At 43.2% G+C, this 22521-nt stretch overlaps 1 protein-coding gene across 4 annotated transcripts in view; it reads left to right on the plus strand.

Annotated features, from left to right (window-relative positions):
• Window positions 1-22521, plus strand: part of WNK3 (WNK lysine deficient protein kinase 3) — a 544128-nt gene that overhangs the window by 476049 nt on the left and 45558 nt on the right. For all 4 annotated transcript variants that reach the window (XM_053695870.1, XM_053695869.1, XM_053695868.1 and 1 more), the window contains exon 21: window positions 7987-8486. In XM_053695870.1, the coding sequence (XP_053551845.1) occupies window positions 7987-8486 (500 nt within the window). The remainder of the gene's footprint in view (window positions 1-7986; window positions 8487-22521) is intronic.

Raw genomic sequence — 22521 nt, forward strand, 5'->3', positions numbered from 1 at the left:
TCCTCCTTGGAGCTTATGCAGTCTGTTGATATTAAACTTTTATGTGCCCATGCGCGAAACGCATAAGATAGGAGCTTACCTGTTGTCTTACATGGAAGCCTGCTCCTAATAAACCTTTTTGCATCAACTTGAAGACTCAGCGCCTCTCTTTCCTCCTCTTGATATTAAACTTTTATCTTGGAAGGTTTTGTTTTCTCCAACATAGGTGTGTCCGGTCCACGGCGTCATCCTTACTTGTGGGATATTCTCTTCCCCAACAGGAAATGGCAAAGAGCCCAGCAAAGCTGGTCACATGATCCCTCCTAGGCTCCGCCTACCCCAGTCATTCTCTTTGCCGTTGTACAGGCAACATCTCCACGGAGATGGCTTAGAGTTTTTTAGTGTTTAACTGTAGTTTTTCATTATTCAATCAAGAGTTTGTTATTTTCAAATAGTGCTGGTACGTACTATTTACTCAGAAACAGAAAAGAGATGAAGAATTCTGTTTGTATGAGGAAAATGATTTTAGCAACCGTAACTAAAATCCATGGCTGTTCCACACAGGACTGTTGAGAGCATTAACTTCAGTTGGGGGAACAGTTTGCAGTCCTTTGCTGCTTGAGGTATGACACATTCTAACAAGACGATGTAATGCTGGAAGCTGTCATTTTCCCTATGGGATCCGGTAAGCCATGTTTATTACGATTGTAAATATAGGGCTTCACAAGGGCTTATTTAGACTGTAGACATTTTTTGGGCTAAATCGATTGATATTAACACTTATTTAGCCTTGAGGAATCATTTATTCTGGGTATTTTGATATAATAATATCGGCAACTGTTTTAGACACCTTATTCTTTAGGGGCTTTCCCAAAGCATAGACAGAGTCTCATTTTCGCGCCGGTGTTGCGCACTTGTTTTTGAGAGGCATGGCATGCAGTCGCATGTGAGAGGAGCTCTGATACTTATAAAAGACTTCTGAAGGCATCATTTGGTATCGTATTCCCCTTGGGTTTGGTTGGGTCTCAGCAAAGCAGATACCAGGGACTGTAAAGGGGTTAAAGCTTAAAACGGCTCCGGTTCCGTTATTTTAAGGGTTAAAGCTTCCAAAATTGGTGTGCAATATTTTCAAGGCTTTAAGACACTGTGGTGAAAGTTTGGTGAATTTTGAACAATTCCTTCATGTTTTTTCGCAATTGCAGTAATAAAGTGTGTTCAGTTTAAAATTTAAAGTGACAGTAACGGTTTTATTTCAAAACGTTTTTTGTACTTTCTTATCAAGTTTATGCCTGTTTAACATGTCTGAACTACCAGATAGACTGTGTTCTGAATGTGGGGAAGCCAGAATTCCTATTCATTTAAATAAATGTGATTTATGTGATAATGACAATGATGCCCAAGATGATTCCTCAAGTGAGGGGAGTAAGCATGGTACTGCATCATTCCCTCCTTCGTCTACACGAGTCTTGCCCACTCAGGAGGCCCCTAGTACATCTAGCGCGCCAATACTCCTTACTATGCAACAATTAACGGCTGTAATGGATAATTCTGTCAAAAACATTTTAGCCAAAATGAACCCTTGCCAGCGTAAGCGTGGATGCTCTGTTTTAGTTACTGAAGAGCATGACGACGCTGATATTAATATCTCTGAAGGGCCCCTAACCCAATCTGAGGGGGCCAGGGAGGTTTTGTCTGAGGGAGAAATTACTGATTTAGGGAACATTTCTCAGCAGGCTGAATCTGATGTGATTACTTTTAAATTTAAATTGGAACATCTCCGCATTTTGCTTAAGGAGGTATTATCCACTCTGGATGATTGTGAAAATTTGGTCATCCCAGAGAAACTATGTAAAATGGACAAGTTCCTAGAGGTGCCGGGGCTCCCAGAAGCTTTTCCTATACCCAAGCGGGTGGCGGACATTGTTAATAAAGAATGGGAAAGGCCCGGTATTCCTTTCGTCCCTCCCCCCATATTTAAAAAATTGTTTCCTATGGTCGACCCCAGAAAGGACTTATGGCAGTCAGTCCCCAAGGTCGAGGGAGCGGTTTCTACTTTAAACAAACGCACCACTATTCCCATAGAGGATAGTTGTGCTTTCAAAGATCCTATGGATAAAAAATTAGAAGGTTTGCTTAAAAGGATGTTTGTTCAGCAGGGTTACCTTCTACAACCCATTTCATGCATTGTCCCTGTCACTACAGCCGCATATTTCTGGTTTGATGAACTGATTAAGGTGCTCGATAGTGACTCTCCTCCTTATGAGGAGATTATGGACAGAGTCAATGCTCTCAAATTGGCTAATTCTTTCACTCTAGACGCCTCTTTGCAATTGGCTAAGTTAGCGGCTAAGAATTCTGGGTTTGCTATTGTGGCGCGCAGAGCGCTTTGGTTGAAATCTTGGTCGGCTGATGCGTCTTCCAAGAACAAGCTACTAAACATTCCTTTCAAGGGGAAAACGCTGTTTGGTCCTGACTTGAAAGAGATTATCTCTGATATCACTGGGGGTAAGGGCCATGCCCTTCCTCAGGATCGGCCTTTCAAGGCAAAAAATAGACCTAATTTTCGTCCCTTTCGTAAAAACGGACCAGCCCAAGGTGCTGCGTCCTCTAAGCAAGAGGGTAATACTTCTCAGGCCAAGCCAGCTTGGAGACCAATGCAAGGCTGGAACAAGGGAAAGCAGGCAAAGAAACCTGCCACTGCTACCAAGACAGTGTGAAATATCGGCCCCCGATCCGGGACCGGATCTGGTGGGGGGCAGACTCTCTCTCTTCGCTCAGGCTTGGGCAAGAGATGTTCTGGATCCTTGGGCGCTAGAAATAGTCTCCCAGGGTTATCTTCTGGAATTCAAGGGACTTCCCCCAAGGGGAAGGTTCCACAGGTCTCAGTTGTCTTCAGACCACATAAAAAGACAGGCGTTCTTACATTGTGTAGAAGACCTGTTAAAAATGGGAGTGATTCATCCTGTTCCATTGAGAGAACAAGGGATGGGGTTCTACTCCAATCTGTTCATAGTTCCCAAAAAAGAGGGAACATTCAGACCAATCCTAGATCTCAAGATCTTAAACAAATTTCTCAAGGTCCCATCTTTCAAGATGGAAACCATTCGAACTATCCTTCCTTCCATCCAGGAAGGTCAATTCATGACCACGGTGGATTTAAAGGATGCGTATCTACATATTCCTATCCACAAGGAACATCATCGGTTCCTAAGGTTTGCATTCCTGGACAAACATTACCAGTTCGTGGCGCTTCCTTTCGGATTAACCACTGCTCCAAGGATTTTCACAAAGGTACTAGGGTCCCTTCTAGCTGTGCTAAGACCAAGGGGCATTGCAGTAGTACCTTACCTGGACGACATTCTGATTCAAGCGTCGTCCCTCCCTCGAGCAAAGGCTCACACGGACATCGTCCTGGCCTTTCTCAGATCGCACGGCTGGAAAGTGAACGTGGTAAAGAGTTCTCTATCCCCGTCAACAAGGGTTCCCTTCTTGGGAACAATTATAGACTCCTCAGAAATGAGGATTTTTCTAACAGAGGCCAGAAAGACAAAGCTTCTGGACTCTTGTCGAATACTTCATTCCGTTCCTCTTCCTTCCGTAGCTCAGTGCATGGAAGTGATCGGGTTGATGGTAGCGGCAATGGACATAGTTCCTTTTGCGCGCATTCATCTAAGACCATTACAACTGTGCATGCTCAGTCAGTGGAATGGGGACTATACAGACTTGTCTCCAAAGATACAAGTAAATCAGAGGACCAGAGACTCACTCCGTTGGTGGCTGTCCCTGGACAACCTGTCACGAGGGATGACATTCCACAGACCAGAGTGGGTCATTGTCACGACCGACGCCAGTCTGATGGGCTGGGGCGCGGTCTGGGGATCCCTGAAAGCTCAGGGTCTTTGGTCTCGGGAAGAATCTCTTCTACCGATAAATATTCTGGAACTGAGAGCGATATTCAATGCTCTCAAGGCTTGGCCTCAGCTAGCGAGGACCAAGTTCATACGGTTTCAATCAGACAACATGACGACTGTTGCGTACATCAACCATCAGGGGGGAACAAGGAGTTCCCTAGCGATGGAAGAAGTGACCAAGATTATTCTATGGGCGGAGTCTCACTCCTGCCACCTGTCTGCTATCCACATCCCGGGAGTGGAAAATTGGGAAGCGGATTTTCTGAGTCGTCAGACATTGCATCCGGGGGAGTGGGAACTCCATCCGGAAATCTTTGCCCAAGTCACTCAACTTTGGGGCATTCCAGACATGGATCTGATGGCCTCTCGTCAGAACTTCAAAGTTCCTTGCTACGGGTCCAGATCCAGGGATCCCAAGGCGGCTCTAGTGGATGCACTAGTAGCACCTTGGACCTTCAAACTAGCTTATGTGTTCCCGCCGTTTCCTCTCATCCCCAGGCTGGTAGCCAGGATCAATCAGGAGAGGGCGTCGGTGATCTTGATAGCTCCTGCGTGGCCACGCAGGACTTGGTATGCAGATCTGGTGAATATGTCATCGGCTCCACCTTGGAAGCTACCTTTGAGACGAGACCTTCTTGTTCAGGGTCCGTTCGAACATCCGAATCTGGTTTCACTCCAGCTGACTGCTTGGAGATTGAACGCTTGATTTTATCGAAGCGAGGTTTCTCAGATTCTGTTATCGATACTCTTGTTCAGGCCAGAAAGCCTGTAACTAGAAAGATTTACCACAAAATTGGGAAAAAATATATCTGTTGGTGTGAATCTAAAGGATTCCCTTGGGACAAGGTTAAGATTCCTAGGATTCTATCCTTCCTTCAAGAAGGATTGGAAAAAGGATTATCGGCAAGTTCCCTGAAGGGACAGATTTCTGCCTTGTCGGTGTTACTTCACAAAAAACTGGCAGCTGTGCCAGATGTTCAAGCCTTTGTTCAGGCTCTGGTTAGAATCAAGCCTGTTTACAAACCTTTGACTCCTCCTTGGAGTCTCAATTTAGTTCTTTCAGTTCTCCAGGGGGTTCCGTTTGAACCCTTACATTCCGTTGATATTAAGTTATTATCTTGGAAAGTTTTGTTTTTAGTTGCAATTTCTTCTGCTAGAAGAGTTTCAGAATTATCTGCTCTGCAGTGTTCTCCTCCTTATCTGGTGTTCCATGCAGATAAGGTGGTTTTACGTACTAAACCTGGTTTTCTTCCGAAAGTTGTTTCTAACAAAAACATTAACCAGGAGATTATCGTACCTTCTCTGTGTCCGAAACCAGTTTCAAAGAAGGAACGCTTGTTGCACAATTTGGATGTTGTTCGCGCTCTAAAATTCTATTTAGATGCTACAAAGGATTTTAGACAAACATCTTCCCTGTTTGTTGTTTATTCAGGTAAAAGGAGAGGTCAAAAAGCAACTTCTACCTCTCTCTCTTTTTGGATTAAAAGCATCATCAGATTGGCTTACGAGACTGCCGGACGGCAGCCTCCCGAAAGAATCACGGCTCATTCCACTAGGGCTGTGGCTTCCACATGGGCCTTCAAGAACGAGGCTTCTGTTGATCAGATATGTAGGGCAGCGACTTGGTCTTCACTGCACACTTTTACCAAATTTTACAAGTTTGATACTTTTGCTTCTTCTGAGGCTATTTTTGGGAGAAAGGTTTTGCAAGCCGTGGTGCCTTCCATTTAGGTGACCTGATTTGCTCCCTCCCTTCATCCGTGTCCTAAAGCTTTGGTATTGGTTCCCACAAGTAAGGATGACGCCGTGGACCGGACACACCTCTGTTGGAGAAAACAGAATTTATGTTTACCTGATAAATTTCTTTCTCCAACGGTGTGTCCGGTCCACGGCCCGCCCTGGTTTTTAAATCAGGTCTGATAATTTATTTTCTTTAACTACAGTCACCACGGTACCATGTGGTTTCTCCTATGCTATTATTCCTCCTTAACGTCGGTCGAATGACTGGGGTAGGCGGAGCCTAGGAGGGATCATGTGACCAGCTTTGCTGGGCTCTTTGCCATTTCCTGTTGGGGAAGAGAATATCCCACAAGTAAGGATGACGCCGTGGACCGGACACACCGTTGGAGAAAGAAATTTATCAGGTAAACATAAATTCTGTTTTTGTTGGCTATTTCTACTGCTTGTAGAGTTTCAAAATGATCTGCTTTACAGTGTGATTCCCCTTATCTTATTTTTCATGCTGATAAGGCTGTTCTTTGTACAAAATTGTGATTTCTTCCTAAAGTTGTTTCTGATCGCAATATTTACCAGGAGATTGAAGTTCCTTTTTGTCCTAATCCTCAGAAGGAACGGTTGTTACACAACTTGGATGTTGTGCATGCCTTAAAGGGACAGTCAACACCAGAATTTTAGTTGTTTTAAAAATAGATAATCCTTTAATTACCTATTCCTCAGTTTTGCATAACCAACACAGTTTTAATACACGTTTTACGTCTGGAATTACCTTTTTATTTAAGCCTCTGCAGACTGCCCCCTTATCTCAGTGCCTTTGACAGACATGCATTTTAGGCCATCAGTGTTCACTCCTTGGTAAATTCACATGCATGAGCTCAATGTTATCTATATGAAACACATGAACTAACGCCCTCTAGTTGTGAAAAACTGTCAAAATGCATTTAGATTAGAGACGGCCTTCAAGGTCTAAGACATTAGCATATGAACCTCCTAGGTTTAGCTTTCAGCTAAGAATACAAAGAGAACAAAGCAAAATTGGTGATTAAAGTAAATTGGAATTTTGTTTAAAATTACATGCCCTATCTGAATCATGTAAGTTTTATTTAGACTTGGCTGTCCCTTTAAAGTTCTACCTCCAGGCTACTAATGCTTTTAGGCAGTCTCCTGCCTTCTTTGTGGTGTATGCCTGTAGACGCAAGGGTCAAAAGGCCACTGCAACTACTCTGTCCTTTTGGCTGAGGTGTGTTATTCATTTTGCTTATGAGGAAGCTGATCAGCAGCCTCCTAAGAAGATTATGGCTCATTCTACTCGTGCTGTGTCTTCTTCTTGGGCTTTTAAGAATGAAAGCATCCATGGAACAAATCTGTAAGGCGGCTACTTGGTCCTCTTTACATACATTTTCAAAATTTTACAAGTTTTTGATGTTTTGGAAGAAAGGTTCTTCAAGCTGTGGTGCCTTCAGTTTAGGTCCACATGCCTTTAATTCTCCCTCCCTTTCCATTCTGTGGCACCTATATAACTCTGCTGTTCTCCTTCCTTTTCTTTATTCCCTCGGCCGAATGACTGGGGAAGTATGGGTAATGGGAGGACAGTTAAAGGGGCAGTCATGTCCAAAAAAAAAACTTTCATGATTCAGATAGGGCATGCAATGTTAATCAACTTTCCAATTGACTTTTATCATTAAATTTGCTTTGTTCCCTTGGTGGTTTATATGAAAAGCTAAGCCTAGCTAGGCTCAAACTGATTTCTAAACCGTTGAAAACCGCCCCTTAGCTCAGAGCATTTTGAAAGTTTTTTACAGTTATACAGTACTAGTTCATGTATGTCATATAGATAACATTGTGCTCACTCCTGTGGAGTTATTTAGGAGTCTGCACTTATTGACTAAACTGCATGTCTGTCAAAAGTACTTATATAAGGGGGCAGTCTGCAGAGGCTTAGATACAAGGTAATCACAGAGGTAAACAGTATATTAATATAACTGTTGGTTGTGCAAAACTGGGGAATGGGTAATAAAGGGATTATCTATCTTTTTAAACAATAACAATTCTGGTGTATACTGTCCCTTTAAGCTCTGGCTGTGGGGTTCTTTGCCTCCCCCTGATGGCCAGGTGGTGAATATCCCATCAGTAATTGAATGGATTTGTGGAGTCTCCATGCCATGAAAGAAAATAATTTATCAGGTAAGCATAAATTTTGTTTTTTAGGGTGTAGGGGTGCAGACAGCTATGTACAGTCAGAATCCTGGTTTCTAAAAGAGAGCCTCCATAAAAGGATAGAGGGAGTAAAGAATGATTCTTCTGAAATATTATTTTTTGTTTTACAGACAATACCTTTAACATTTGTGGTCTTTTCCAGGTTATTACTGTTCCGCAACAAGAGCAGTCTGCTTCTGCTGAACCTGCTGCAACATTGTCCCCCTCTTTGGAACCAGAAAAAACACTTTCTATTGGGGAAACGGAGTCGGCTGGGACCAGAGCTGAGGAGACTCCACAGTCTGCAAGTACTGCCTGTGAGACGGATGACTCTTCCCTTACCCCTGACCGAGAGCTAGAGGAGACCTCTGCCAATGGTAGCAGTGCTCAGTCAGGCTCGGTATTATGGGTGAAAAACCTTAAGATGCAAAATGGTTTACAGAAGCAACCCAGCAGTGACTCTGAGCTGTCTGCAGCACCAACCAGGTCCCAAGAATACAAGGGGAGAGAGAGGGATGCTGGGCAGTACCCACAATGGGATAAAACATACACTCCAAAGCAAAACTCCCTCATCTATTCTCCATCATCCCCCATGAGCAGTGATGACGAGTCAGAGTTAGAAGATGAGGACCTGAAGGTGGAACTACAGAAGCTGCGGGAAAAGTAAGTATGGTTTGTTTCAGTAATATCTACATAGAAATCGTCCAGTTGTTGCGTAAACGCCAAGAATATAAAGAGAGAAAAAAGGACTGTGCTGTGCCGATGAAAAAAAATCTTGATAATATAATTTGGTCATAAGATATAAAAACAAACAGATGTGCAGTATTATAAAAAAAAACACACATCTTCTTACTACATATAAAAAGCAAGAGAGTAATGAATGATTTATATAAAACTAAATGGAATCTACTAAAAAAATGACCTATATATATCGTGTATATTAAATGACCAAATTAGTTTGTTGATTGTTAAATATTATTCGATTGCGAAAGAAAGACATGAGACGTACCTTAATATTTTTCAACTAGAATGTCGGTTAATGAACTTTATTGATATTCATGGACTTGTATCCGGTAAGATTTGATGGACTGTTAGTATCTATTAACCCCTTTGTCCAAAGCAATTTGAAACTTGTGAACCGATTTATTTTCTTTCAGAAAAAAATAGAAAATAATAAATATATATATATATAACAAATGTAGATGCACTCGCAGGACTTTCACAAAGTTATTTATTGGAACGTTTTCGGGGTTCACAACCCCTTCATCAGCATCAGCAGTTGTGAACCCCGAAAACGTTCCAATAAATAACTTTGTGAAAGTCCTGCGAGTGCATCTACATCTGTTCTATATGCTTCCTATATTTGCACCCAGGCTGCTATCTCTTGGTATAGAATAATCTCTAGTTTACTAATGCAGAGAGTAGCTAAGTTAACATGGATAGGGAGAGGATATACTTATAGTGCAGAGTGACCATGTTGAGCGTAAGAAAATGTTGGGTAGAATATGCAATACAAAATAAACAATGGAAAAACTATAACATGACAACAGAAGTTTGGTTGTAAATAAATAAAGGGAACGTTAAATAAAAAAACCAGTAACTAAACATAAGCATAGTGTCTGGTATTACTATAAGGTGAAGGTTAAAGCAATCCCTATAATTCGGGAAAAATAGCCATCATGAAGTAATATTAAATGCAATGTGGTAAGGTGCAGTCAGTAATACAGTATAAAACAGGACAAGGTAGGTTGTAAAATAGGTAACCCCACTTTTTTAAAACTGACTGCCATGTTAGAAGGGGATCAGCCAATACCAGTTTTAATAATGCATAAATAAGGATCAGATCCTACCTTTTCCCAACAAAGATCGGACCGGGATGATTTTAGTCCGCCCCCTAAAAGGTGGCGGAGAAGTTAAGGAGCAGCTGTCTTACTACTGCGGCTTCTTAACTTCCGTTTCTGGCGGACCAGAAACGATGGGGCGTCGATGCAGCATATGCTGCCTAATAAATCAACCCTATAGTGTATCAAGATTTTGAGACAGATCTATCTGAGCTAGTCCCCTTGACTACGATATAAACATATTTCCTTCTTGAGGGAGGCGACAGACACCGGTGCCCACAAGGGTCCTTCCCCTCATGATTTAAGTGAATTGGGTTTATACCAGCTTCTATGGTTGGCTGATTGTAGGCATAGGGATTTAAGAGTGGTTCTTAGCTCCTCTGTAAATGCTACTAGATGAGTTTTTTCAGGTTTCTCAACTTTTCTAGGCGATCGAATGTAGGCATTACGACTTGCTGTGGTAGTCGGTGTTGAGCTCAAAAAAGGCAGGCTCAATGGACCTGCAGTATCCGGGATACCAGTGGAGAGGTCATAACCATGTAGCAGGCGCTGAAATTGAGCAATTTCTAATTCTTAGAACTTAGAACGCAGCCTATTGACTTATCAAGGCTAATTGGCTTTAGCTGATAACAATTGCAAAACAGTTTACATTATACTAACTATGACCGTGACTAGCCTTGTGGTCTGTGGACTAAAGCCCATATTGGCTCCTCCACATAAGGCAAATGGTGGGTGGAGTTTGGCTAGTGAAAAAACTGCAGGAAAAATTTTTAATTTGTTTTAAAAATGTTAAGACTTGGCTAGTATGATATTCTATAGCAGCACAACAGAATAGGTGTTTACTATCCCTTTTAATAATCTCTATTGGAGGTAGAAAAGGCTCTGTTGGTCAGTTAGCGTAGAGCCGCATGTACGGATCATTAACCTCTAGGTGAATCCTTTCAACGTAAATGGTTTAATTCTATGTAGTACAGATCTTTAGGTTCTTGCACCAGTTAGATCTTAAAGGGACAGTCTACACCAGAATATTTGTTTTTAAAAGATAATCCCTTTTCTCCAACATAGGTGTGTCCGGTCCACGGCGTCATCCTTACTTGTGGGATATTCTCCTCCCCAACAGGAAATGGCAAAGAGCCCAGCAAAGCTGGTCACATGATCCCTCCTAGGCTCCGCCTTCCCCAGTCATTCTCTTTGCCGTTGTACAGGCAACATCTCCACGGAGATGGCTTAGAGTTTTTTAGTGTTTAACTGTAGTTTTTATTATTCAATCAAGAGTTTGTTATTTTAAAATAGTGCTGGTATGTACTATTTACTCTGAAACAGAAAAGAGATGAAGATTTCTGTTTGTATGAGGAAAATGATTTTAGCAACCGTTACTAAAATCGATGGCTGTTTCCACACAGGACTGTTGAGAGGAATTAACTTCAGTTGGGGGAACAGTGAGCAGACTTTTGCTGCTTGAGGTATGACACATTCTAACAAGACGATGTAATGCTGGAAGCTGTCATTTTCCCTATGGGATCCGGTAAGCCATTTTTATTACAGACAGAAAAAAAAAGGGCTTCACAAGGGCTTTTTAAGACTGTAGACATTTTCTGGGCTAAATCGATTTATATATAAACATATTTTATACTCCATAGCCTTGAGGAATTATTTTAATCTTGGGAATTTTGTAAAATAACCGGCAGGCACTGTATTGGACACCTTATTCTCTAGGGGCTTTCCCTAATCATAGGCAGAGTCTCATTTTCGCGCCTGTATTGCGCACTTGTTTTTGAGAAGCATGACATGCAGATGCATGTGTGAGGAGCTCTGATACATAGAAAAGACTTTCTGAAGGCGTCATTTGGTATCGTATTCCCCTTTGGGCTTGGTTGGGTCTCAGCAAAGCAGATACCAGGGACTGTAAAGGGGTTAAATATAAAAACGGCTCCGGTTCCGTTATTTTAAGGGTTAAAGCTTCCAAATTTGGTGTGCAATACTTTTAAGGCTTTAAGACACTGTGGTGAAATTTTGGTGAATTTTGAACAATTCCTTCATACTTTTTCGCAATTGCAGTAATAAAGTGTGTTCAGTTTAAAATTTAAAGTGACAGTAACGGTTTTATTTTAAAACGTTTTTTGTACTTTGTTATCAAGTTTATGCCTGTTTAACATGTCTGAACTACCAGATAGACTGTGTTCTGAATGTGGGGAAGCCAAGGTTCCTTCTCATTTAAATAGATGTGATTTATGTGACACAAAATTTAGAGAAAATGATGCCCAAGATGATTCCTCAAGTAAGGGGAGTAAGCATGGTACTGCATCATCCCCTCCTTCGTCTACACCAGTCTTGCCCACACAGGAGGCCCCTAGTACATCTAGCGCGCCAATACTCCTTACTATGCAACAATTAACGGCTGTAATGGATAATTCTATCAAAAACATTTTAGCCAAAATGCCCACTTATCAGCGAAAGCGCGACTGCTCTGTTTTAGAAAATACTGAAGAGCATGAGGACGCTGATGATATTGGTTCTGAAGGGCCCCTACACCAGTTTGAGGGGGCCAGGGAGGTTTTGTCTGAGGGAGAAATTTCAGATTCAGGGAAAATTTCTCAACAAGCTGAACCTGATGTGATTACATTTAAATTTAAGTTGGAACATCTCCGCGCTCTGCTTAAGGAGGTGTTATCCACTCTGGATGATTGTGAGAATTTGGTCATTCCAGAGAAACTATGTAAAATGGACAAGTTCCTAGAGGTCCCGGGGCCCCCCGAAGCTTTTCCTATACCCAAGCGGGTGGCGGACATTGTAAATAAAGAATGGGAAAGGCCCGGTATACCTTTCGTCCCTCCCCCCATATTTAAAAAATTGTTTCCTATGGTCGACCCCAGAAAGGACTTATGGCAGACAGTCCCCAAGGTCGAGGGGGCGGTTTCTACTCTAAACAAACGCACCACTATACCCATAGAAGATAGTTGTGCTTTCAAAGATCCTATGGATAAAAAATTTGAAGGTTTGCTTAAAAAGATGTTTGTTCAGCAAGGTTACCTTCTACAACCAATTTCATGCATTGTCCCTGTCACTACAGCCGCGTGTTTCTGGTTCGATGAGCTAGAAAAGGCGATCAATAATAATTCTTCTTCTTATGAGGAGATTATGGACAGAATTCGTGCTCTCAAATTGGCTAATTCTTTCACCCTAGACGCCACTTTGCAATTGGCTAGGTTAGCGGCGAAAAATTCTGGGTTTGCTATTGTGGCGCGCAGAGCGCTTTGGTTAAAATCTTGGTCAGCGGATGCGTCTTCCAAGAACAAATTGCTTAACATTCCTTTCAAGGGGAAAACGCTGTTTGGCCCTGACTTGAAAGAGATTATCTCTGATATCACTGGGGGCAAGGGCCACGCCCTTCCTCAGGATAGGTCTTTCAAGGCCAAAAATAAACCTAATTTTCGTCCCTTTCGCAGAAACGGACCAGCCCCAAGTGCTACGTCCTCTAAGCAGGAGGGTAATACTTCTCAAGCCAAACCAGCCTGGAGACCAATGCAAGGCTGGAACAAAGGAAAGCAGGCCAAGAAACCTGCCACTGCTACCAAGACAGCATGAGATGTTGGCCCCCGATCCGGGACCGGATCTGGTGGGGGGCAGACTCTCTCTCTTCGCTCAGGCTTGGGCAAGAGATGTTCTGGATCCTTGGGCGCTAGAAATAGTCTCCCAGGGTTATCTTCTGGAATTCAAGGGGCTTCCCCCAAGGGGGAGGTTCCACAGGTCTCAATTGTCTTCAGACCACATAAAAAAACAGGCATTCTTGCATTGTGTAGAAGACCTGTTAAAAATGGGAGTGATTCATCCTGTTCCATTAGGAGAACAAGGGATGGGGTTCTACTCCAATCTGTTCGTCGTTCCCAAAAAAGAGGGAACGTTCAGACCAATCTTAGATCTCAAGATCCTAAACAAGTTTCTCAAGGTTCCATCGTTCAAAATGGAAACCATTCGAACAATTCTTCCTTCCATCCAGGAAGGTCAATTCATGACCACGGTGGATTTAAAGGATGCGTATCTACATATTCCTATCCACAAGGAACATCATCGGTTCCTAAGGTTCGCATTCCTGGACAAGCATTACCAGTTTGTGGCACTTCCGTTCGGATTAGCCACTGCTCCAAGGATTTTCACAAAGGTACTAGGGTCCCTTCTAGCGGTGCTAAGACCAAGGGGCATTGCAGTAGTACCTTACTTGGACGACATTCTGATTAACAAGCGTCGTCCCTTCCTCAAGCAAAGGCTCACACGGACATTGTCCTGGCCTTTCTCAAATCTCACGGATGGAAAGTGAACGTAGAAAAGAGTTCTCTATCTCCGTCAACAAGGGTTCCCTTCTTGGGAACAATGATAGACTCCTTAGAAATGAGGATTTTTCTGACAGAGGCCAGAAAAACAAAACTTCTGAACTCTTGTCAAATACTTCATTCTGTTCCTCTTCCTTCCATAGCGCAGTGCATGGAAGTAATAGGTTTGATGGTAGCGGCAATGGACATAGTTCCTTTTGCGCGCATTCATCTAAGACCATTACAACTGTGCATGCTCAGTCAGTGGAATGGGGACTATACAGACTTGTCTCCGATGATACAAGTAAATCAGAGGACCAGAGATTCACTCCGTTGGTGGCTGTCCCTGGACAACCTGTCACAGGGGATGAGCTTCCGCAGACCAGAGTGGGTAATTGTCACGACCGACGCCAGTCTGGTGGGCTGGGGCGCGGTCTGGGGACCCCTGAAAGCTCAGGGTCTTTGGTCTCGGGAAGAATCTCTTCTACCGATAAATATTCTGGAACTGAGAGCGATAATCAATGCTCTCAAGGCTTGGCCTCAGCTAGCAAAGGCCAAGTTCATACGGTTTCAATCAGACAACATGACAACTGTTGCGTACATCAACCATCAGGGGGGAACAAGGAGTTCCCTGGCGATGGAAGAAGTGACCAAAATCATTCAATGGGCGGAGACTCACTCCTGCCACTTGTCTGCAATCCACATCCCAGGAGTGGAAAATTGGGAAGCGGATTTTCTGAGTCGTCAGACATTTCATCCGGGGGAGTGGGAACTCCATCCGGAAATCTTTGCCCAAATTACTCATCTGTGGGGCATTCCAGACATGGATCTGATGGCCTCTCGTCAGAACTTCAAGGTTCCTTGCTACGGGTCCAGATCCAGGGATCCCAAGGCGACTCTAGTAGATGCACTAGTAGCACCTTGGACCTTCAAACTAGCTTATGTATTCCCGCCGTTTCCTCTCATCCCCAGGCTGGTAGCCAGGATCAAGCAGGAGAGGGCATCGGTGATCTTGATAGCTCCTGCGTGGCCACGCAGGACTTGGTATGCAGACTTGGTGAATATGTCATCGGCTCCACCATGGAAGCTACCTTTGAGACGAGACCTTCTTGTTCAAGGTCCGTTCGAACATTTGAATCTGGTCTCACTCCAACTGACTGCTTGGAGATTGAACGCTTGATCTTATCAAAGCGAGGATTCTCAGATTCTGTCATTGATACTCTTGTTCAGGCCAGAAAGCCTGTAACTAGAAAAATTTACCACAAAATATGGAAAAAATATATCTGTTGGTGTGAATCTAAAGGATTCCCTTGGGACAAGGTAAAAATTCCTAAGATTCTGTCCTTTCTTCAAGAAGGTTTGGAGACAGGATTATCTGCAAGTTCCTTGAAGGGACAGATTTCTGCCTTGTCTGTGTTACTTCACAAAAAGCTGGCAGCTGTGCCAGATGTTCAAGCCTTTGTTCAGGCTCTGGTTAGAATCAAGCCTGTTTACAAACCTTTGACTCCTCCTTGGAGTCTCAATTTAGTTCTTTCAGTTCTTCAGGGGGTTCCGTTTGAACCCTTACATTCCGTTGATATTAAGTTATTATCTTGGAAAGTTTTGTTTTTGGTTGCAATTTCTTCTGCTAGAAGAGTTTCAGAATTATCTGCTCTGCAGTGTTCTCCTCCTTATCTGGTGTTCCATGCAGATAAGGTGGTTTTACGTACTAAACCTGGTTTTCTTCCGAAAGTTGTTTCTAACAAAAACATTAACCAGGAGATAGTCGTGCCTTCTTTGTGTCCGAATCCAGTTTCAAAGAAGGAACGTCTGTTGCACAATTTGGATGTTGTTCGTGCTCTAAAATTCTATTTAGATGCTACAAAGGATTTTAGACAAACATCTTCCTTGTTTGTTGTTTATTCTGGTAAAAGGAGAGGTCAAAAAGCAACTTCTACCTCTCTCTCTTTTTGGATTAAAAGCATCATCAGATTGGCTTACGAGACTGCCGGACGGCAGCCTCCTGACAGAATCACAGCTCATTCCACTAGGGCTGTGGCTTCCACATGGGCCTTCAAGAACGAGGCTTCTGTTGATCAGATATGTAAGGCAGCGACTTGGTCTTCACTGCACACTTTTACTAAATTTTACAAATTTGATACTTTTGCTTCTTCTGAGGCTATTTTTGGGAGAAAGGTTTTGCAAGCCGTGGTGCCTTCCATCTAGGTGACCTGATTTGCTCCCTCCCTTCATCCGTGTCCTAAAGCTTTGGTATTGGTTCCCACAAGTAAGGATGACGCCGTGGACCGGACACACCTATGTTGGAGAAAACAGAATTTATGTTTACCTGATAAATTACTTTCTCCAACGGTGTGTCCGGTCCACGGCCCGCCCTGGTTTTTTAATCAGGTCTGATAATTTATTTTCTTTAACTACAGTCACCACGGTATCATATGGTTTCTCCTATGCAAATATTCCTCCTTTACGTCGGTCGAATGACTGGGGAAGGCGGAGCCTAGGAGGGATCATGTGACCAGCTTTGCTGGGCTCTTTGCCATTTCCTGTTGGGGAGGAGAATATCCCACAAGTAAGGATGACGCCGTGGACCGGACACACCGTTGGAGAAAGTAATTTATCAGGTAAACATAAATTCTGTTTTTCTTCTGTTAAGTGTGATCAGTCCACGGGTCATCATTACTTCTGGGATATTACTCCTCCCCAACAGGAAGTGCAAGAGGATTCACCCAGCAGAGCTGCATATAGCTCCTCCCCTCCACGTCACTCCCAGTCATTCTCTTGCACCCAACGACTAGATAGGATGTGTGAGAGGACTATGGTGATTATACTTAGTTTTATATCTTCAATCAAAAGTTTGTTATTTTAAAATAGCACCGGAGTGTGTTATTATCTCTCTGGCAGAGTTTGAAGAAGAATCTACCAGAGTTTTTGTTATGATTTTAGCCGGAGTAGTTAAGATCATATTGCTGTTTCTCGGCCATCTGAGGAGAGGTAAACTTCAGATCAGGGGACAGCGGGCAGATGAATCTGCATAGAGGTATGTAGCAGTTTTTATTTTCTGACAATGGAATTGATGAGAAAATCCTGCCATACCGATATAATGTCATGTATGTATACTTTACACTTCAGTATTCTGGGGAATGGTACTTCACTAGAATTACACTGTAAGAAATACATAAAGCTGTTTAATAACTAGAGATTATGTTTAACGTTTTCTTCTGTTATGTGTGATCAGTCCACGGGTCATCATTACTTCTGGGATATTATCTGCTCCCCTACAGGAAGTGCAAGAGGATTCACCCAGCAGAGTTGCCATATAGCTCCTCCCCTCTACGTCACCTCCAGTCATTCTCTTGCACCCAAAGACTAGATAGGAGGTGTGAGAGGACTATGGTGATTATACTTAGTTTTTATAACTTCAATCAAAAGTTTGTTATTTTACAATAGCACCGGAGCGTGTTATTACTTCTCTGGCAGAGTTTGAAGAAGAATCTACCAGAGTTTTTCTTATGATTTTAACCGGAGTAGTTAAGATCATATTGCTGTTTCTCGGCCATCTGAGGGAGGTAAAAGCTTCAGATCAGGGGACAGCGGGCAGTTGAATCTGCATTGAGGTATGTAGCAGTTTTTATTTTCTGAATGGAATTGATGAGAAAATCCTGCTATACCGTTATAATGACATGTATGTATACTCTACACTTCAGTGTTCTGGGGATGGTATTTCACCGGAATTACTCTGTAAAAATACATTACACCTTTTAATAGGTATTTACTTCATGTTAAACGTTTTTGCTGGAATGTAGAATCGTTTGCATTTCTGAGGTACTGAGTGAATAAATATTTGGGCATTATTTTTCCACTTGGCAGTTTGCTGGTTTTGATTATGACAGTTTCGTTTCTCTCTCACTGCTGTGTGTGAGGGGGAGGGGCCGTTTTTGGCGCTCTTTGCTACGCATCAAAAATTTCCAGTCAGTTACACTTATATTTTCTGCATGATCCGGTTCATCTCTAACAGAACTCAGGGGTCTTCAAACTTCTTTGAAGGGAAGTAGATTCTCTCAGCAGAGCTGTGAGATTTATATAGTGACTGTGTTTTAAAACGTTGCTCTGTGATTTTTATGTTTAAAATTTAATTAGTATTGCTTTACTAATGGGAACAAACCTTTGCTAACAAGTTATGTTGTTTTTAAAGAGTGATGCTATAACTGTTTTTCAGTTCATTATTTCAACTGTCATTTAATCGTTTAGTGCTTCTTTGAGGCACAGTACGTTTTTGTTAAATAAGATTGTAACCAAGTTGCATGTTTATTGCTAGTGTGTTAAACATGTCTGATTCAGAGGAAGATACCTGTGTCATTTGTTCCAATGCCAAGGTGGAGCCCAATAGAAATTTATGTACTAACTGTATTGATGCTACTTTAAATAAAAGCCAATCTGTACAAATTGAACAAATTTCACCAAACAGCGAGGGGAGAGTTATGCCGTCTAACTCGCCTCACGTGTCAGTACCTGCGTCTCCCGCCCGGGAGGTGCGTGATATTATGGCGCCTAGTACATCTGGGCAGCCATTACAGATAACATTACAAGATATGGCTACTGTTATGACTGAAGTTTTGGCTAAGTTACCAGAACTAAGAGGCAAGCGTGATCACTCTGGGGTGAGAACAGAGTGCGCTGATAATTCTAGGGCCATGTCTGATACTGCGTCACAGCTTGCAGAGCATGAGGACGGAGAGCTTCATTCTGTAGGTGACGGTTCTGATCCAAGCAGATTGGATTCAGACATTTCAAATTTTAAATTTAAATTGGAAAACCTCCGTGTATTACTAGGGGAGGTCTTAGCGGCTCTTAACGATTGTAACACTGTTGCAATACCAGAGAAAATGTGTAGGTTGGATAAATACTTTGCGGTACCGGCGAGTACTGACGTTTTTCCTATACCTAAGAGATTAACTGAAATTGTTACTAAGGAGTGGGATAGACCCGGTGTGCCGTTCTCACCCCCTCCAATATTTAGAAAGATGTTTCCAATAGACGCCACCACACGGGACTTATGGCAAACGGTCCCTAAGGTGGAGGGAGCAGTTTCTACTTTAGCTAAGCGCACCACTATCCCGGTGGAGGATAGCTGTGCTTTTTCAGATCCTATGGATAAAAAATTAGAGGGTTACCTTAAGAAAATGTTTGTTCAACAAGGTTTGATATTGCAACCCCTTGCATGCATCGCGCCGATTACGGCTGCGGCAGCATTTTGGATTGAGTCTCTGGAAGAGAACCTTAGTTCCGCTACGCTGGACGACATTACGGACAGGCTTAGAGTCCTTAAACTAGCTAATTCATTCGTTTCGGAGGCTGTAGTACATTTAACCAAACTTACGGCTAAGAATTCAGGATTCGCCATTCAGGCACGTAGGGCGCTGTGGCTAAAATCCTGGTCGGCTGATGTAACTTCTAAGTCCAAATTACTTAATATACCTTTCAAGGGGCAAACTTTATTTGGGCCCGGTTTGAAAGAAATTATCGCTGACATTACAGGAGGTAAGGGCCACGCTCTACCTCAAGACAAGGCCAAAGCTAAGGCTAGACAGTCTAATTTTCGTCCCTTTCGGAATTTCAAAGCAGGTGCAGCATCAACTTCCACTGCACCAAAACAGGAAGGAGCTGTTGCTCGTTACAGACAAGGCTGGAAACCTAACCAGTCCTGGAATAAGGGCAAGCAGGCCAGAAAACCTGCTGCTGCCCCTAAGACAGCATGAACCGAGGGCCCCCGATCCGGGACCGGATCTAGTGGGGGGCAGACTTTCTCTCTTCGCCCAGGCTTGGGCAAGAGATGTCCAGGATCCCTGGGCGCTAGAGATCATATCTCAGGGATACCTTCTAGACTTCAAATTATCTCCCCCACGAGGGAGATTTCATCTGTCAAGGTTGTCAACAAACCAAATAAAGAAAGACGCGTTTCTACGCTGTGTACAAGATCTATTATTAATGGGAGTGATCCATCCGGTTCCGCGGTCGGAACAAGGACAAGGGTTTTACTCAAACCTGTTTGTGGTTCCCAAAAAAGAGGGAACTTTCAGGCCAATCTTGGATTTAAAGATCCTAAACAAATTCCTAAGAGTTCCATCGTTCAAAATGGAAACTATTCGGACAATCTTACCCATGATCCAAAAGGGTCAGTACATGACCACAGTGGATTTAAAGGATGCTTACCTTCACATACCGATTCACAAAGATCATTACCGGTATCTAAGGTTTGCCTTCTTAGACAGGCATTACCAGTTTGTAGCTCTTCCATTCGGATTGGCTACGGCTCCAAGAATCTTCACAAAGGTTCTGGGTGCACTTCTGGCGGTTCTGAGACCGCGAGGAATTTCGGTAGCTCCGTACCTAGACGACATTCTGATACAAGCTTCAAGCTTTCAAACTGCCAAGTCTCATACAGAGTTAGTTCTGGCATTTCTAAGGTCGCATGGATGGAAAGTGAACGAAAAGAAGAGTTCTCTCTTGCCTCTCACAAGGGTTCCATTTTTGGGGACTCTTATAGATTCCGTAGAAATGAAGATTTATCTGACAGAAGACAGATTAACAAAGCTTCTAAATGCATGCCGTGTCCTTCATTCCATTCAACTCCCGTCAGTAGCTCAATGCATGGAGGTGATCGGCTTAATGGTAGCAGCAATGGACATAGTTCCCTTTGCACGCCTACATCTCAGACCGCTGCAATTGTGCATGCTGAGTCAGTGGAATGGGGATTACTCAGATTTGTCCCCCACTCTGAATCTGGATCAAGAGACCAGAAACTCTCTTCTATGGTGGCTTTCTCGGCCACATCTGTCCAGGGGGATGCCTTTCAGCAGGCCGGACTGGACAATTGTAACAACAGACGCCAGCCTTCTAGGTTGGGGCGCTGTCTGGAATTCTCTGAAGGCTCAGGGACAATGGAGTCAGGAGGAAAGTCTCCTGCCAATAAACATTCTGGAATTGAGAGCAGTTCTCAATGCCCTTCTAGCTTGGCCCCAGTTAAAGTCTCGGGGGTTCATCAGGTTTCAGTCGGACAACATCACGACTGTAGCTTACATCAACCATCAGGGAGGGACAAGAAGCTCCCTAGCAATGATAGAAGTATCAAAGATAATTCGCTGGGCAGAGTATCACTCTTGCCACCTGTCAGCAATCCACATCCCGGGAGTGGAGAACTGGGAGGCGGATTTCTTGAGTCGCCAGACTCTTCATCCGGGGGAGTGGGAACTTCATCCGGAGGTCTTTGCCCAAATACTTCGACGTTGGGGCAAACCAGAGATAGATCTCATGGCGTCTCGCCAGAACGCCAAACTTCCTCGCTACGGATCCAGATCCAGGGATCCGGGAGCGGTTCTGATAGATGCTTTGACAGCACCTTGGAACTTCAGGATGGCTTATGTGTTTCCACCCTTCCCGCTGCTTCCTCGATTGATTGCCAAAATCAAACAGGAGAGAGCATCAGTGATTCTAATAGCGCCTGCATGGCCGCGCAGGACTTGGTATGCAGATCTAGTGGACATGTCATCCTGTCCGCCGTGGTCTCTACCTCTAAGACAGGACCTTCTGATTCAGGGTCCATTCAAACATCACAGTCTAACTTCTCTGAAGCTGACTGCTTGGAAATTGAACGTTTGATTTTATCAAAACGTGGGTTTTCTGAGTCGGTTATTGATACCCTGATACAGGCTAGAAAGCCTGTTACCAGAAAGATTTACCATAAAATATGGCGTAAATACCTATACTGGTGTGAATCCAAAGATTACTCCTGGAGTAAGGTTAGGATTCCTAGGATATTGTCTTTTCTACAAGAGGGTTTAGAAAAGGGTTTATCGGCTAGCTCATTAAAGGGACAGATCTCAGCTCTGTCCATCTTGTTACACAGGCGTCTGTCAGAAAATTCAGACATCCAGGCCTTTTGTCAGGCTTTAGCTAGGATCAAGCCTGTGTTTAAAACTGTTGCTCCGCCATGGAGTTTAAACTTAGTTCTTAACGTTTTACAGGGTGTTCCGTTTGAACCCCTTCATTCCATTGATATAAGATTGTTATCTTGGAAAGTTCTATTTTTAATGGCTATTTCCTCGGCTCGAAGAGTCTCTGAGTTATCAGCCCTTCATTGTGATTCTCCTTATCTGATCTTTCACTCAGACAAGGTAGTTCTGCGTACTAAACCTGGGTTCTTACCTAAGGTTGTCTCTAACAGGAATATCAATCAAGAGATTGTTGTTCCCTCCTTGTGTCCAAATCCTTCTTCAAAGAAGGAACGTCTTCTACACAATCTGGATGTAGTTCGTGCCCTCAAGTTCTACTTGCAGGCAACTAAAGATTTTCGCCAAACTTCTTCCCTGTTTGTCGTTTATTCTGGACAGAGGAGAGGTCAAAAAGCTTCTGCTACCTCTCTCTCTTTTTGGCTTCGTAGCATAATACGTTTAGCCTATGAGACTGCTGGACAGCAGCCTCCTGAAAGAATTACAGCTCACTCCACTAGAGCTGTGGCTTCCACTTGGGCCTTTAAGAATGAGGCCTCTGTTGAAC

This window comes from Bombina bombina, chromosome 12, assembly GCF_027579735.1.
Source record: "Bombina bombina isolate aBomBom1 chromosome 12, aBomBom1.pri, whole genome shotgun sequence".
Classification (NCBI taxonomy): domain Eukaryota; kingdom Metazoa; phylum Chordata; class Amphibia; order Anura; family Bombinatoridae; genus Bombina; species Bombina bombina.